The 16,642-nt window shown below is 33.1% G+C and overlaps 1 protein-coding gene across 12 annotated transcripts in view; it reads right to left on the reverse strand.

The window, feature by feature from the left end:
* LOC143233873 (5'-AMP-activated protein kinase subunit gamma-1-like) overlaps window positions 1-16,642 on the reverse strand; it is a 171,207-nt gene that overhangs the window by 50,930 nt on the left and 103,635 nt on the right. For all 12 annotated transcript variants that reach the window (XR_013018369.1, XM_076470710.1, XM_076470709.1 and 9 more), the window contains 2 exons: window positions 3,958-4,003; window positions 2,757-2,860 (listed from right to left, as the gene is read on the reverse strand). Coding sequence is in view for 11 of the 12 variants with exons in the window: in XM_076470710.1 (XP_076326825.1) it covers window positions 2,757-2,860; window positions 3,958-4,003 (150 nt within the window). In the remaining variant the exon portion in view is untranslated. The remainder of the gene's footprint in view (window positions 1-2,756; window positions 2,861-3,957; window positions 4,004-16,642) is intronic.

A 16,642-nucleotide genomic window follows, 5' to 3' on the forward strand; every position in this document is an offset into this window, starting at 1 on the left:
AACGTGGTACTCCAGGCTGAGCCTTGCTACGTGGTCTCGTCCAGCAAATGTCATATTACAGCTTTGTCTTGATGACACATTTTTTGGCTGATGCTGTTGGCATTCTTGGACTTTTGTCAAGATCTCTACAGAAAGCTGATTTATCTTATGATCAGGCTAAAGCAATTATTGATGGGTCAATTCTGTCAATTCAGTCACTGGTACACATCCTTGGTCCTTACACACAACTGCACTGAAGGAACTCCCACAAGCTCCTGATGCCAGTGGATACACTTCTTACAGAGGCCATGACGTGAAAGATATTGATAAACAACGTGAAAAGTACAGATCAGCTGCCGAGTCATTTGTTGAAGAGGTGGTCACAAGACTACAAGTAGCATTCCCAGACACTAACATCATGTCATTTTTTTCAATATTTAGCCCATGTCACAGCAAAGCAGTATCTGATGAGAATGATCTGAAGAAACTCATCCGGCACTTCTCTCCTTTCGTCAATGAGGATAAGGCACTGACTGAATGGCTGCTACTAAGGAACATAATGGAACAAGATGCTCACAAAAACAGAAACATGAAGAACTTCTACAAGGAATACATCCACCAGACCCATTAAACTTTTCCAAATCTGTCTCAGTTTGCAGCAATTGGATTAATAATTCCAATTACATCTGTTGACTGTGAGAGGGGAATTAGCAGGTACAACAGCATCAAAACAGGTGCCAGGAGCAGTCTGTCTGTGGCCAAGACAGAAATGTTACTGAACTTATCCATGGAGTTCAAACCTTTAGATCATTTTAACTTGGACTCTGCATTCAGATACTGGGTCACTCACAAAGACAGACGTGGGTACCATTCCCTGTTGAAGAAACATGCTTCGGAACCTCAGGTGTCAACTTCTACCACATCTTCTGTTCAGAATGATTTGGCTGAAGAGCTGCCATTGGATTTATCTACTTACTAGTCATGCTATCATATTCTAGTTTTAAGTCTTTTTTTTTTTTGCTTCTGTGGAATTTTGAGAAAAATATCTCTTCATTTTCCTCTTTACCATGTTTATTTTGTTAGTTTTGTTTTTTTGGCAGGGAAGATTGCTGGGGAATAAAAAATAGTACAAAACTTAATGTCTTGTAGATTTTCACAAAATTACAACTATTTTTTACTGGATGGAATTGATGCATATTAAAAGTCACACACCACACAGTTTTTGGCGACCTAAAATTGTGGCTAAACAACTGTCACTGTGGCTAAAAGAAAATTACTTTGTTTAGCCACAGTGGCTAAGAGAGTTATTTTTGCTAGTGGAAGCCCAGACATGCCTACATCTGTCTGTGTCAATGTTTACAAAATATCTGGGGTACATGAAGTCCATGGAAGACTAATGCGTGGTTGAAAATGTACAAGTAAGGATCATAAAAAATTAAAAGGAAAAAGCTAGAGATACTGTAAACATTTACTCAAACTACAAATCCCTATTCTGACTCCACCAAATGTAATTCTAGATAACAGCATGGAGCCAAAATAAAGGTTTATAGTTTGAGTAAATAATGTCTAAAGGCTGTAAGCACTTGTTTCCTTACTTTTTTTATTTTTATGATCTCCATTAGCAAATTTTTAAATTCCTAATTTTTATCTATCTTCTTGCTGGCTTTTTTATGCTCAAAGGATTACTTGGTACTATAACTAACTTTATATTGTAATGATAATAAACATAGCAAATACCTAGCTGATATAGTTCATGATAAGTTTCTGTAGCTATTGAGTATCTGATTGCATCAGTTTGAGATGTAAAATGTTAAGCTGCAGCTGAAAATTATAATAAGGATCTGTTTGGGAATATAGTGAGCATATAGTTTCTGTGTAACTAAATTTTCCATATATAATGCACAGAAGTGGGCAAATATATGCCTAAGTTAAAACAACCACCAATAAGCAGTGTAAAAGCAGCATTTTCAAATAAAACATATATGTTTAAAACATACCTTCAAATAAATCTTCATGCTTTCTAAATAATTATTCCATGAATGCATTTAATAAAATTTAATGTGTTTTGGTTTTTTTTACTATTACAATTCAAAGCACTGAATATCTACATATTACAATGATCTAATGTTCATCTCTTATTGGCTGGTAATTTCTGCTTCACTCTGCTCTTAAGCTTTTTAAAGTAATACCACATATTTGTAAGAAACCTACATTTAAGGGTAATAACTGTCTACACTAGAATTATGATGTTGTTAGCTTAATGTAAAGAATATAAGAAGAAAATCAACTTTTCAATAGCCCTACAACATTTTCAGTACCTTATTGAGTAATTTACAAAAAATTTGTGTGCAATGTACCAAGTTGCTTTTGTTGCAGTCTGGCAAAAGAATAATAAAAATAATAAATATGGGCTGTTTTAAGCAGATTCTTTTTTCCTTGCAGGTCTAACATGCATTCATTTTTTATGTATCTTTATATCTGTACTGCCTTAGAAGTACTATTAACTGTAAATATGTTAAGGTGTTGTTTGAATTGAATATTCACTGTTTAGGGTTCTTTTTATCTAAACATTCTTTTAAGGCTTTGTGCAATTCATTGTGATTCCTATCATGTTCATAATAGAAAATAACTATATTTTACTATCTGTTGCATATTGAATTTTCTAACCCTACTGTTAAGCAACCAAATAAAGAAGTAACAATATGACAGCAATTTCAATATCATTACTGATAGCCAGAATTTAATAGATAATTCATTTCAACACTAAATTTCCTTACCAAGAGTTGAGTATCAAACACAACCAATTTTGCACTTATGGGAATAATGTCGTAACAACGGAAATGTTGGAAAAACTTCACAAAAGTTAGGTCTTCATTCTCTCCTGTGTTGAAAAAAAATGAAATGAAGTTTCTATTATGTTTTACAATTTTTATTATTTTCTATAAATAAAGAAACAGATATTCTAATCAAAAACTCAAAAATTGTCATAAAAAACAAGCTTTAATCAATTTTTAAAAGTAACAGATTTAATCTTCAATTATATAAAGAACAGCAAGAAACTTGTAATTTTGTACAAACATAACAAAGATGAAAACAATTATTACAAGTTACAATCAAAATTTAAGAGAGATTTATTAGAAATAATGATTTAATTGTTACAAAAAGAAAACACTTAATCGATAGCTTAATTTTTCAGTAACAATGTCAGACTTAGTAAAATACAACTAAGTGATCATTATTTTGTGTTTTTTGTTGAATAGGAGCACAGTAAGTTTAGGTATATTTCAGGCTTTAATTGACAAACCTATATTTATTGCTTTATAAATTTATACACATTTAGCAACTAAATCAGAAAATCATCTTAAAGCATAAGTAAACATATCATGGGTAGCAGATGCAAAGACATTACAGGATAACTTTCAGTAATAAAAAGAAAGCTTTAAAATGCATCCTTAGGTAACCTTAGAGGAAGCATTGACTAGCAAATCTCATAACTGAGTTGGTTAACAAACATTCTCTGGCCAAATTAGGAAGAAAAGCAATTATCCAATTTTTTCACTGACCAACAAAGTTTACATACCATACCTGCACACTGTGAAAGTTAGCTGAAGAATAAGTAGGAATTCAGTAAGTTCTGATTTGGTTAATTATCACAAGACAAGTATTGTAACCAGATTTATATAGGCAAAATAATCATTAAAATACACACATGTTGATTTTATGGATGAGTAGCTGAAACATATTACTAAAGCGTTTGTATAGGAGTTAGTGTTATTGCAGATTCGATTACAGGACCTGGAAAACTAGAATGAGTGCAGCATAAAACCATTTTCTAGTTACTACTTTTTTATTATTACTAAAAGTACCATGGGTATAAAAAGCTTACTTTTAAATAGATACAAATTATTAAATCAATATTAAACTATATTATATTAATTCTAAAAAAAAAGTCAGGAATTTACTTCTTTTTACACATACCCAAGTCTTCAATATCAATCCTCTCACACAGTGGATCTGTTGGAAGCTGAAAATAAAGAATGTTTAGTTTAAAATTGATTCTTATGCATGAAAAGATAGGAAACATTTCTAAGCATGGTACAACAGAGACTAGAATTAAATAGACTGGTCTGTTCGATAGAGTGATACAACATTTCTACAAGTCACTGTTCTCATTTTAATGTTTTCTTAGTTATAAACAATGGTAAATGTAAAAACTTAAAATAATACATACTTGATACAAGTATCAAATAGTTTTAAAAAGCATTAAGCAAAATGCATTTAGTGTTGCAGTTTTTAATTATTCTTTTTAGTACAATAACTGGGATGGCACTGGTGTTTGAAATAACAAAAGTTTAAAAGTTTAACAATAGTTTAAAAGTGAACTAATGACATTTTGATGTAAATTAGTTTTATGACTTATTTAAAACCACTATTTTAACACTGTTTCTGGAATTATCTGTTTAAAACTGTAAATAACAAGAACTGGAGCTTTCAATGAAAGATTATGCTTAAATTGTTGCAATGTGCAACAAACAGGATATTCCCATTTGACAGTTTGTTTCAAATATTTGTTAGCATTCAACTTTATACAAATATATCATGCACAAACATTATAAAAACTGTCCAATGGTAGCACAAACATTTCAACACTAGTTATCTGATAATAAACAAACATGATATCAACTTCAGTAATACCTTAAGTAATAACTGTTGAAACTGTAAGCTTATGATATACTGATTTTTGTACAGATGATAAATAGCAAAAAAACACTGCAGGGGACAACTGAACATGTCTGTTTTAATCTTAAAGATCAAGCTGTAGAAGTAATGCAATGTCGTGAGAAACTCTCACAGAAAACGTTTTGACTTATAAGGTCAAATAAACAGTTAGTGTACCTGATTACTGATGCCAATCATATCCACTTCACAATAATATAGTTTACTTTAACAGATAAATGGCTGTCCCAATTTTCAATTAAATACAACACATTAGAGCAAACTTGAAAGTCAATCTTGCTGTAGTAATTTTCCGTAAACATTCTAAAAATTCTAATAGGATAATCTGCTATTATTGAAGCAATTATTACATATCAAAAATTCTAATACTGAACATAAATGATTTTATTCATAAAAAAACTATAACTGTAATGTGCACAAAATTGTAATCACAGTTTACTTGAAAAACAGTTAAACACTGAGCATAATATGTGAATATAAAAAAAGTTTAATTGTCTCATAGCATTATTATTATTATTAATGACTTGGTTTTATCAGCCCAAATATTAATAAGACTTGTTTGTATACCTTTAAACAATAAACCATGAGACTTTTCTCCTAATCCATCTACATTTAATGATTATCTTCTAATAATATTCTTAAGTAATAGTTATGTCAATAATATTAAATTTCAAAAACCATAAACACAGAATAAACTTCATCTGTGGAATAGTACTTACAAACAAAACTATTATTGTTAACTGTATAAATGATATGTACAAGTTGTGATATTACACTGAACCAACCAAATTTATAAACTGCATAAACATTTTGAAACAATGAGGTAAAATGACTCCTTTTTAAAATCAGATACATCAAAATCAAATATGATTAAAAAATACATCAAAACTCTCTGCAAGAAATAAGATGTTAAATCACAACAATGATAATTTTATACCTTTTTCAAAAATATCAAGTCACAAAAAACACACAAATAACCATTTCATCTCTATCCTCATAAATAACAAACACAAAGCCAATACATATTATGACCCATCTTCAAACCTAACCCTATTCAAAGAGCTACTTCAGACCAATTTCAGTCTTTCCAAACAACTTCAATGTTCACTTTTCACAGTTTAAAATTACATTAATAGAAATTGGTCTTACAATGTACATAGATACACTTCATTTCCTGTTTATTTTGATGTTTGGCATCATCTGAAAACTGTTTTTATCCTGACTCAAAATTCCCGAGGCCAGTAGACTAAAAATCTCAAAAACAAAACTCCAGGCAACATTGCTGCCATTTTCAATCTGTAGTAACTTTCTACATTTATTTTTAAATTATGGAAAAATACTAATATCTAAATAATATTTTTTTAACAAATCACAAGAATGCCTGAATCATTATTTAGTGTTTAGAGAATTAAACACCTAACAAAACTACTTTTTATAACTCAAAATTATTAATGATTGAGATACTTACATGATACTTTGCTTAACAGTTCTAGTTTCCATTGGAGAGTATTTTGAAATTGAATGCTGATATGGATTATTTAATTACATTGTTCAAAATATAAAATAAGAGAAAGTCAGTTATGGAGCTGTTTTGTTTTCTAATCACATTTATTTTATCCTTAGTTTGGGTCATAATTAAATGTGCTAAAGCGATTTTATCATTATCAGAAAAATCTATGTGGAAATCATCCTTGAGACCACTTCTCCTGTAACAAAAGGTTTAAATAAACTGAACATAGTGATGCACCCTTTTAGATTAGCACATCTGCAATTTTCTTGAGAAATTTGAAGCTTTCTGACAGTTAGAATCCAAACAACAGATTTGTGCCACATTTACTGTAAAAATCAGTTGCCATAAAATAGTAACATTGTAAAAGAAAACTCCTTTGTGCCAGTAGCACATAAAAAAAATTCTATTAATAAGGTCCATTGCTGGAAAGAACGAAGCAATATGCTTTGTAACAGTGTACTGTATAGTAGAACCAGTTTAAATATATAGCAAACATATCCTTTAAATATACAAAAAATGTATAAATTCCTGACGGACTGTCATATCGAAACACTAGCATGTCTAGTTGGATGACAGTTAATCTAGCGATTTGCCATCTATAAATTACATGATCACTGATACATACTTTTTTCCAAATGATAATTTAGTTACTTTGAGCCAGTAGACAAAAACAAACAATTTTATTTAAAGAATTTGTGTGAAATAAGTATTTGGTGAATACTGTGTATACTTAACACAAAGTTATATATAGGCATGTTCTTACCTGCTTTAGCAGCACTGAAATTTTTAAAAATTCTTCCATTGTTTAGTTTGCATACTGTTATGGCAACAACATGTGGTCTGGAAAGTCATTAAGATTACCATGTTCTAGTTGCTTCCTTTTATTGTTTTCTATGATAGGTGATATTCTGACTGATAGAACATTGTAGCAATATACAGCATTTAGACTAAGATGATTAACATTATAATATTCTTTGACAACTGATTATGATGTTGATTAAATATAACAGGAAACCAACAAAGGTCATAAGATGATGCTATCAACTTAATAAAGAATGTGGGCTTACCTGTTTGAATTCAGGCATACTTTATTTTTCTGGTTTCTATTAGGAAATCAAATGAAGGATTCTATCAAAAACAATGTGTTTAGTTGTTAATACTGAGAATGAGAGAGAGTTGTGGAGCTAAATATAGCCTAGTGAAAAGGACTGCTACTGTTATCAGATATACAGTTTCCACTTATTTGTTGTAATTTCCATTTCATTCATTTATTGAAGTTTGTCCAGACCAGTTATTTCATGCTTAAAGGAACTCAAATCATTACAAAATAATTCCCTTGTTTCTTGATTGAACCTACCATTATTTGGAGAACTGACAATTTTGTATTTTTCAAGGAAACTAATTTTACCCATAAATATCACATATAGGTAAGGAGAAAGTATGGTGTAAAATTTATTAGAAAGTTTCTAAAACAATAACACATACTAGTCATTGCTTGATTTCTCAAGTCTAAAGTTGCAGTGCATATTTCTAAAGAGCAATGAGAGATGATTATATGAGAGAGGTGTTGAGGCTAAAAGAAGTCTTCTAGACATACAACTGCTGATAATCCAAATGTAAACAACACTGGTAAGTGTGCAACCCTCAACTCAGAAACACTCGGTACTTACAGACCACTCAAGCAGACAGTACATCTTAGGATCAATCTTGATGGAAAGGAACCACAGACAAATGAGATTCATTGAAATGATTTGGCATATGGAGGATTTAAGATGAAATGGGAGAGTTAATAATAAATATCAAAGCCTGTGCCAGTCAGAGCATAGCAGCCCAAATTCTGGTTGAGACTACTAAGTAGTGGAGAGAGGCTTGATGTGCCACCTGAAGATGAGTTAAGCCAGTCAAGAATTGTCTCTAGTAGATGAGGCAATAGGCACTCATACTTGAAGACTATGATTTATAAAATGAGGCACCTTTCAGGGTGAAAAGGTTTTCCATTGTGTTTACAGCAGCTCGCAAACCCTGGAATTGTGCAGAGATTTATGATGAGGTACTTAGTATCTTGTCATCCTGGACCAGCAAATTACCAACCCTGTTTAGAATGCTAAAGTATCTACAAATAGCTTCAACCTAGAACTAACAAAAAAAAACTGGTGAAATTTCCTCCTGTGTAATTACAAGAGACTTTAACTTAGCACACATGACCCTTTCAGTAAAATGAAGCAGGTATGCTTCCAATGATCAAAATGTTAGCAAGAGAGAACCTGGTTCAGTTTGAAAAGTATTAGGCAGCATAATACCTGATACTGAGTTTAGACAGCCTTGCATTTGATGCTGTCAATTTATGGATGAGAAGCAGTAAGTTGACTGGGAAACACTGTGTATGAACAACATCAGAAACTGAAACATAGTAGAGAATTAGGCAATTCATCTGGTCAAGCTAAAAGTACTGAAAATTATCAGAAGTTGAGATAATGGCTATTTATATGGATGACCTGCATGAGTTACACATATTGAGCAGACATTCTGATTAATTAATTTAGTTAGTGACTTCCCAGTGAACTTGTGCAACATCATCTTGGATATTACTTTCACAGAAGCCATGTCTGTCATGCCACACTTTGAAGAGGTCACTTTAAACTGACTATTGAAGAAACTTTCAGAAGAATCTTTAATGTAAATTCCATCAACAGATAGCATGATTCAAGTGCCTTTTTAGATTTGGCATAAACCCAGGCAAAATGTTAGGTTAACACCAAGCCACCTCCACATAACAGTGTGCTACGGATGAGGCTAAGTTAGAGAGTCTGGTTCTCCATTGTTCAATAGCAACAAAGAAGGACAGCACAGCCACAGGTAACTTGTTAAGATCAAATCCTATCCGCAGTCTGTCTCACTTCAACTTTCAATTTCGGTCTGATTTGTTCCAGTCCTTCTCCTGTTTTCTTTGTATTGGGGTTGTGGTTTCTTAAACTTTAAACGTTTTGTCAATGTCTTTCACAGCCTTAATACACACAAGCTGATATGTATTAAGTCAGCTGGCATGAACACTATTTATGACTTGAAAAAACATGATCTACCAAGTGTAGTGTTCACTCCAAACGATGTGCTTAGGGATGGCTAAATTAATCCGTTTTTAAAGGTATACGAATAAAACTAGCCTAACCAAAAGAACAATGTTTAAGCTCCTCAAACCTAGAGCTTTAGCAAACATGACTGTATAAAATTTTAAAATACATCATGAGATTGGACCTGCAATAATGAAATAAAATTCACCATTTATAATGATAACATGAATTTGTAAAACAAATTATGGAAGTACTTTATAATATATATGATGCTAAATATGTCAAGCTTGAGAAAGCTTATACAATTTAACCTGAAGTAGTGAACAAAATTCAATATTTAACTCACTACACTCAAGCTCATCATCTATCCCAATAGATTAACTGAATGTTGACTGGCACGGTCCAATGACAGACTCCATACAAGCATTTAGTGAGATATACCAGTAGTTGTACAAAAGAAAAATTCAGATGTTACAAAAGTACTAGATATTTCTGTGAATTGATAAGTCACAGTGCACGATGATGTCCATAATAAAATGTTTATAATAAAACCAATCGGTTAGTCTTAGAAAAAAGTGTCTATGGGAGAGAAAAAAAAATAACGTGACGGCCTTACTTAAGTGACAAAAAAATTGCTTAATTAACCTTTACATTATTACTAAGCCTAAACGTTGCATAAAGGATTATTTTTATTATTTTGTTTAAGTATCCACGTTATTTTCAAGAATGGGGCCTGGCATGGCCCAGCGCGTAAGACGTGCGACTCGTAATCCGAGGGTCGCGGGTTCGTGCCCGCGTCGCGCAAGAAAACATGCTCGCCCTCCCAGCCGTGGGGGCGTTATAATGTGACGGTCAATCCCACTATTCGTTGGTAGAAGAGTAGCCTAAGAGTTGGCGGTGGGTGGTGATGACTAGCTGCCTTCCCTCTAGTCTTACACTGCTAAATTAGGGACGGCTAGCACAGATAGCCCTCGAGCAGCTTTGTGCGAAATTAAAAAAAAAAAAAAATCCAAGAAAAAAAATTCCTAAATTACAAGTGCCTGTTCTATTCAACTATATTTAAGTGAAAGCATTTTACAAAATGGAATATCAAAATAGAACTCGTATTATTCTCATATAGCCTTTTAAAATGAAGAATATAATTATCCTTACTCTACACTAACACAAAAATTTGATTAATATGAACAGTTTCGGAAAATACCATCATTATTATTGTTACACAAGATATATAATGGGTTCGGTTACATGTTTTATATATTTTTAGGTCAGGCATAGCCAAGTGGTTAAGGCACTCAACTCGTAATCTAAAGATAGCGGGTTCGAATCCCCATCACACCAAACATCCTCACCCTTCCAGCCGTGGGGACCTTATAATGTTTCAGTCAATCCCACTATTTGTTGGTAACAGAGTAGCCCAAGAGTTAGCGGTGAGTGGTGATGACTAACTGCTTTCCCTCTAGTCTTACGCTGCTAAATTAGGGACGGCTAGCGCAGGTAATTCGTTTACAAAACAAAACCTACTTGATTAACGTGATATTTATAATTACTGTATTTTTCGTACCATCACAAAACTGTATTAAATATTGGATTGCAAGTTAATAACATTTAGAGCTTCAAAAAAGTATATAATTTGTGTGTGCATGTTTGCTTTGGTATTATGCACAGAGCTACACAATACAATGCTCTGCTCAACACGGGTATCGGAACCCGGATTTTAGCAGTAGAAGTCTGCAGACATATTATTGTGCCACTAGGAGGTAATTTGCGTGTCCAACAGTCTGAGCATATTACGAGTCTGGACTTACAAAAGAACTAAAGCCATCGCTAATAGTTATTATATCAATTTTCAAAACAAGTCCTGAAATTATTCTTAGTTATACAGTGAACAGCTTATGAACTTCTTAAACATTTTAACCATGAGCAGCTATTGAAATATTGCTTTTACGCAAAGTTTACATCAAATTAACTGAAATTTAAAGTAATTATCACATCTGTGAGTTTTGAAAGTATCGGCACGAAAAATCGTATTAAAGCAGTACAAACTCATTTGAAATTTCTTCTCTACATATCACTAAAAGGTAATTATATAGACTATATATATAGAGCAACCTGGTGTAGTCACACTATCTCCAGTGTAAATGCTGCTTTTCAGCTATCCAGAACGTCCCAGACATGAAAATCGGCGAACAAAAAAATAGACGTTCCTTGTTTTCGTTTATCATCTTTCTTCGACATGCCTAGCGCCTACCTATTTCTAGCAGTAACTATAATTTTTTCATCATTTTATTATATGCTAAATTTATAGCGCTTCAGAATACACACTATAACCTGATAACCCACGTACGCCATCTTACTGAAAAACAACAAAGTATTACGAAAAGCTTTACACCCGAATAAAAAGCTATGTCGATATGACTGTTGAACTTGGAAAAAGAAAATCAAAGAAGATAGGGATGGAAGTGAATTATCATTTGATCCGGCTAATGATCGTACAGCAGATCAAATTGTTTCTACTTTACGTGGTAAATAAAATCCCTACATTATTGGTTTCTTCACTGGCAAAACATATAGCAACAAACTTCCAATCGTGAGATGTTACTCTGTTGTAAAATAGCAGTATTCTAAATTTAACTAAATGAAAAGTATAATAAAAGTTATATTCAAACACGAAGCTTTCGAAATGGTTTAGTCTGCTAAGCCATCATTAGTTGGGTAAAATAATATGTCCACTTCTAACCCCATTTTGTTTGGTTCCTTTTTCAAGTTCATTAACCAGAAAGTCCTACATGGCGTTCTTATTCAGCGACAACTTTTACCCTAATACTTTTTTAACTTCATTCTCTTTATCTCGAAAGTTACTCATAAATTAGATATACCTAGTTAAGTTACTACCAGTGTAAATCTACATCCCCCAGCAAATATGCTAATAAGCATACTGCTAATATAAACAACAAAAAAAAAAAACTTACTAAATTTCACTAATCTTGCAAAATTACACATTTAATTTTCCCATTATTGTTATGGTATCAAAAGTTTAAGAACGAAGTACATATTAGGAATTGTACAAATATTTTGGGCATACAATCTAAATAAAACTCTCCTGATAAAATCCATCGATAATAAAGGCGCTTAGCTTTTGGAATACCAGTTTGATAAACGACATAGCTTGTTTATTTAACTCATAAATAAAAAACAATACAACTTGTTCACGAACACTTTTATACAATGGGTTTTTTTAAATTAGTTGACCCAGAGTAGTATACGTATTCTTTAACTTTAATCTCTTCCACGCAGGTGTACATAAATAAGTACGGCACACAGAATAAAGAACAAACACGAATTTGGTGATAGAAATAGTGTTACCCTCACAGTTAAAGAATTAGGAGTAAGGCCTAATACCGCATTCGTATACTCGCTCAAGTTCGTTAAAATCGATTTTCTTTATTATGATTAAACAGAAATACGAAAGTTTCTCAGTATCTCAAAATGTATTCAAGGCTAAAATTAAATTTTAATAGTTGGTTCTCAGGTAAAAATTGTTAATTTTCGTTAACCAATTGAAAAAGCTAATTTTCATTTTGTGTGGGAGTCACGTTCTACTTAAAATGAGCAAATACGAATGTTTTTATTGATTTATAGTGCAGTGATAAGGCAGAAGGAATTATGTTTTGCATTATAAAGACTAGCCTTCTCACGATGGATTTAGGCTACAAATACCCTTTCAAAAGTAATACTAACCATTTTCCTTCTCACGAGCTGCCTGGAACGACGGAAAGTCGAGCGACTTGGCCTCATTTTGTCTTATACTATTCCTTGTGAACGTTATCTTCCTACTTCTATTAATGTCTCACTACTTCTTTTCACGTAGGTTTAATTAATTCACAAGCGAAACTCACCATGCTCACCTGTAACGCTCGCTTAATTACAGGCGACACTTGTTCTTCAAAGCCTTCTAAAATAAACCAGTTGCTGCCTTCGGTACAAATACAAGGTTCGATGTGATAAGTAGTTAGTTTGATCGCTAACTGCTGAAAGCGTTAAAAGTGGACTTGAAAAGCGGTACTCTTACAACCCTCAAGATCACAACAAATAACAACTGCCAACTGGAATACCGAAAACGTCTACACTCAAGAAATGCGTAATCCCGAAATGAAAGCGGAAGAACAAAGGAAATGGTACGAAACTACCGAATGGAAAGAAAATACAGAAAGAATAAAATATAGCACGGCAATCGGTGCGAGACTATGGAGTAAGACGATGTAATTTTTAAATATAACCCAGATACTTTGCTTTCAGTGCTAATATATATTCATAACACTGGAAGTTGTTGGGTTTTATTTTGTAAAAGCGAAAACGTGTAACATGTAATACGTATATAAATCTCTTTTAGAACCTATTTCGTGATAAAGATAAGCCAATCGTACAGCGATAACTGATTGATAAAATTTGGAACTCCGCCATTTATTTTTATCCTATAAGGTGGTGGGCACCGTAATCGATCCTGCGAAATCTCTGTCTTCATCGTATAGAAAAAGCGCCATCTATAGAAAACCTTTACACAAAGCACAGAGGTAATGCAAATGACAGATGAGCATGTGCTCACGTGATCTGTTTCCTAGTTGCAACACCAGCAGCAAAGAGGGAGTGGCTCCGATTCACCATTGCGTCATCATGATTATTGTGTCACAAGAAATATAGGAAAATATGTAACAACTTGATAATAAGACGGTAATGTTTTAAAATCAAAAGCATTTATTTATATCATAAATATCAGAACATTAAAAAACAAATAAACAACTCTAATTTGGAAAAACAGGCTGTTATTATTAAAATCTAATAATATTCATTTGTGCAAAACCGTTCAATATTTTCAGTCACTCATCGAAATATTAGCAAGTGTACTGCATACAAGTGTCTTTAATGATTTCATATTTGTTTGGAAGAGAAGAAAAGCTTCGTTTCTAAGCGTAAACGTGAAAGAAATAAACTTTGGAAATGATAGTCACTCTACATAACAGTTTTGTTTTACTTCGCGAGTCATTCAATTACTGTAATGAATATTTTCACGTAGCGTGTTTGTACACATCACAGATAAATAATACTTTTCCGCGTAATGTGTATATAATGAATTACACTTTTCCGTGTAACGTATCATGGATTTTTAAATATCAGCTTGTTTTTCTTCGTTTCAAATGAATAAGCAAAGATCCGGAATTGTATTTCAAAAGGAATACAAAAGCGAAACCTATTTGGATCTCACAGATGAGCTTGGATTAAAACTGGTCAGTTTTCTTTAGTCGCTTTGTTTTATAAAATACAAATTGGAATCAGAAGAAAAAAATTGAAGATTGTATGCGTGTTGTTATTATAGCAAAGTCACGTCGGGCTATCTGCTATGCCCACCGAGTAGAATCAAACCTCTAATTTTAGTATTGTAAATCCGAAGACTTCAAGACTTACCGCTGTTCCACCAGGGGACATATGGATTGTGAAGGAACGTTCTGTAGAAAATATTTTCTAACAGACTAAGGTGGCAGTTTTATTTAATAATCTTCTAAAAACAAACGAAAGTTTTGAAAGTGTTTTGAATTTGGAAGAACATTTAAGAAGCATAAATCTGGATCTCCGCTGGTATTTTCAATATATATGTATACGCAAAATGTCACGAGTACGTATCCCTAAAAGATTGTAGGTTAAGCTTTCAGTGTAGGGATTTTAGAAGTTTAATGGATGAAATTTTCACTCGGTTGCTTTCCGATTTCAAACATACACAGGACTGAAGACAAGTTATCAACTTCATTCTTAAAATGGAAGACGTGCAAAATATTTATTTATATTATCACCTGGTGTTAAAAATGGAATTATATTCACCCCCTTTCAATATCTTATTAAGCGCAGATCGGAGGAATTTGTAACCGTTTCTTCACAAACATTCTCGCTTGTTTTTTTCATTTTATTTTATTATTAGTACAAAGGTTCTAATTTATGTCTTCGCAAAAGGTGCCGATTGTTTTGCTGTCGGAGGATATTTTTAAGTAGATATATAAAGTACAATTTTCGCAAAAGTTACTTTTTATGCTGTAGATACGATGCGAGGCTAGATGTCATTTTAGTTAAAGCGACACATTTTTAATACGTACCTCGGTTCTCGAACTTAATCCGTTCCAGAAGGCTGTTCGAAAACCGAATCAATTTTTCCTATAAGAAATACTGTAAATTAAATTAATCCTATACAGACCTCCAAAACGTACGCATTATGAAGCATTTAAAGTAAACATATTGCTTATTTATACCTGTATAATAATACTTACATGCATAAAGTCAACCACAAAAACTATAAACACAATAAAAAAACAATAAATGAAAATTTAACTGCACTTTACCTGTGCTGAGGAGAGCTGATGGCGTAAGTGAAAGGTGGTGAGAAACGTGGAGAGTAGGAGGGTTATTATTCTTTGGAAGGGGAGTCACCTTCCATAAACACGTCAGGTAACTCTCCTACTGGAGTTCTTTCTCTTTTCTGTCTCTTTGCACCGCTACAACCTGCTTGAGACTCACTGGACCTATTTCTCACTAAAAACTTGTCTAATGAGGTTTGTTTCTGTCTGGCACCCTCCCCGTGTCTCACCACACTATGTATGCCACTTCTATTCCTAAATGTTTCAAACCACCCCCTACTAGCCTGAAAGGCATCACTTGTATCAGCACTCGTCCCAGGGGTGTTTCTCAGGAGGTCAGCATGCAACTGCTTTGCTTTTTCACAAATGATGGTCTCAAAAATGCTATCATCAGCTAACTGTTTTTCGTTTACCCGAATCAACAACAGTTTTTCTACCTCTTCCGTTGTTTGTGATATTTGTTTCGTAAGCACTATCACTACTTTTGCAACATTAGCTCCTTTGATGACCACTTTATTTTTCAGTATGGTGCAGACTGTAGACTTCGCCATACCAAACTGTGTAGCAAGGTCAGACACGTGAACACCACTCTGATACTTCGCTATGAGATCTTTTTCACCTCTATTGTGTCTCAAAACTTTTTTTTGGTTTGCTGCTTTCATTATCCTTCTTTGACCCCATTGTGGTTTATTTAATCAGAATATTTAGAAAAACAACAACAACAACAAAAAAGAAAAAACAAGAACGTTCACAGCAGATTTTAGCGGGGGTGTGGACTGAGCGACAGGTGCGGGTAAAATGTTTTGGGCAAGCTTAGCGTGGGCCAAAAATGGTCGAAGGGTCGTTCGGGTCATCGGTCTGGTTATTTCGGGGGTTCGGGCCACGACAGTTTGGTTCGGGAACCGAGTTTATGTTCGACAACCGAGATATTTTTTTCTCAAACAATATGT

The sequence above is a fragment of the Tachypleus tridentatus genome, chromosome 12, assembly GCF_004210375.1.
Source record: "Tachypleus tridentatus isolate NWPU-2018 chromosome 12, ASM421037v1, whole genome shotgun sequence".
NCBI classification, from domain to species: domain Eukaryota; kingdom Metazoa; phylum Arthropoda; class Merostomata; order Xiphosura; family Limulidae; genus Tachypleus; species Tachypleus tridentatus.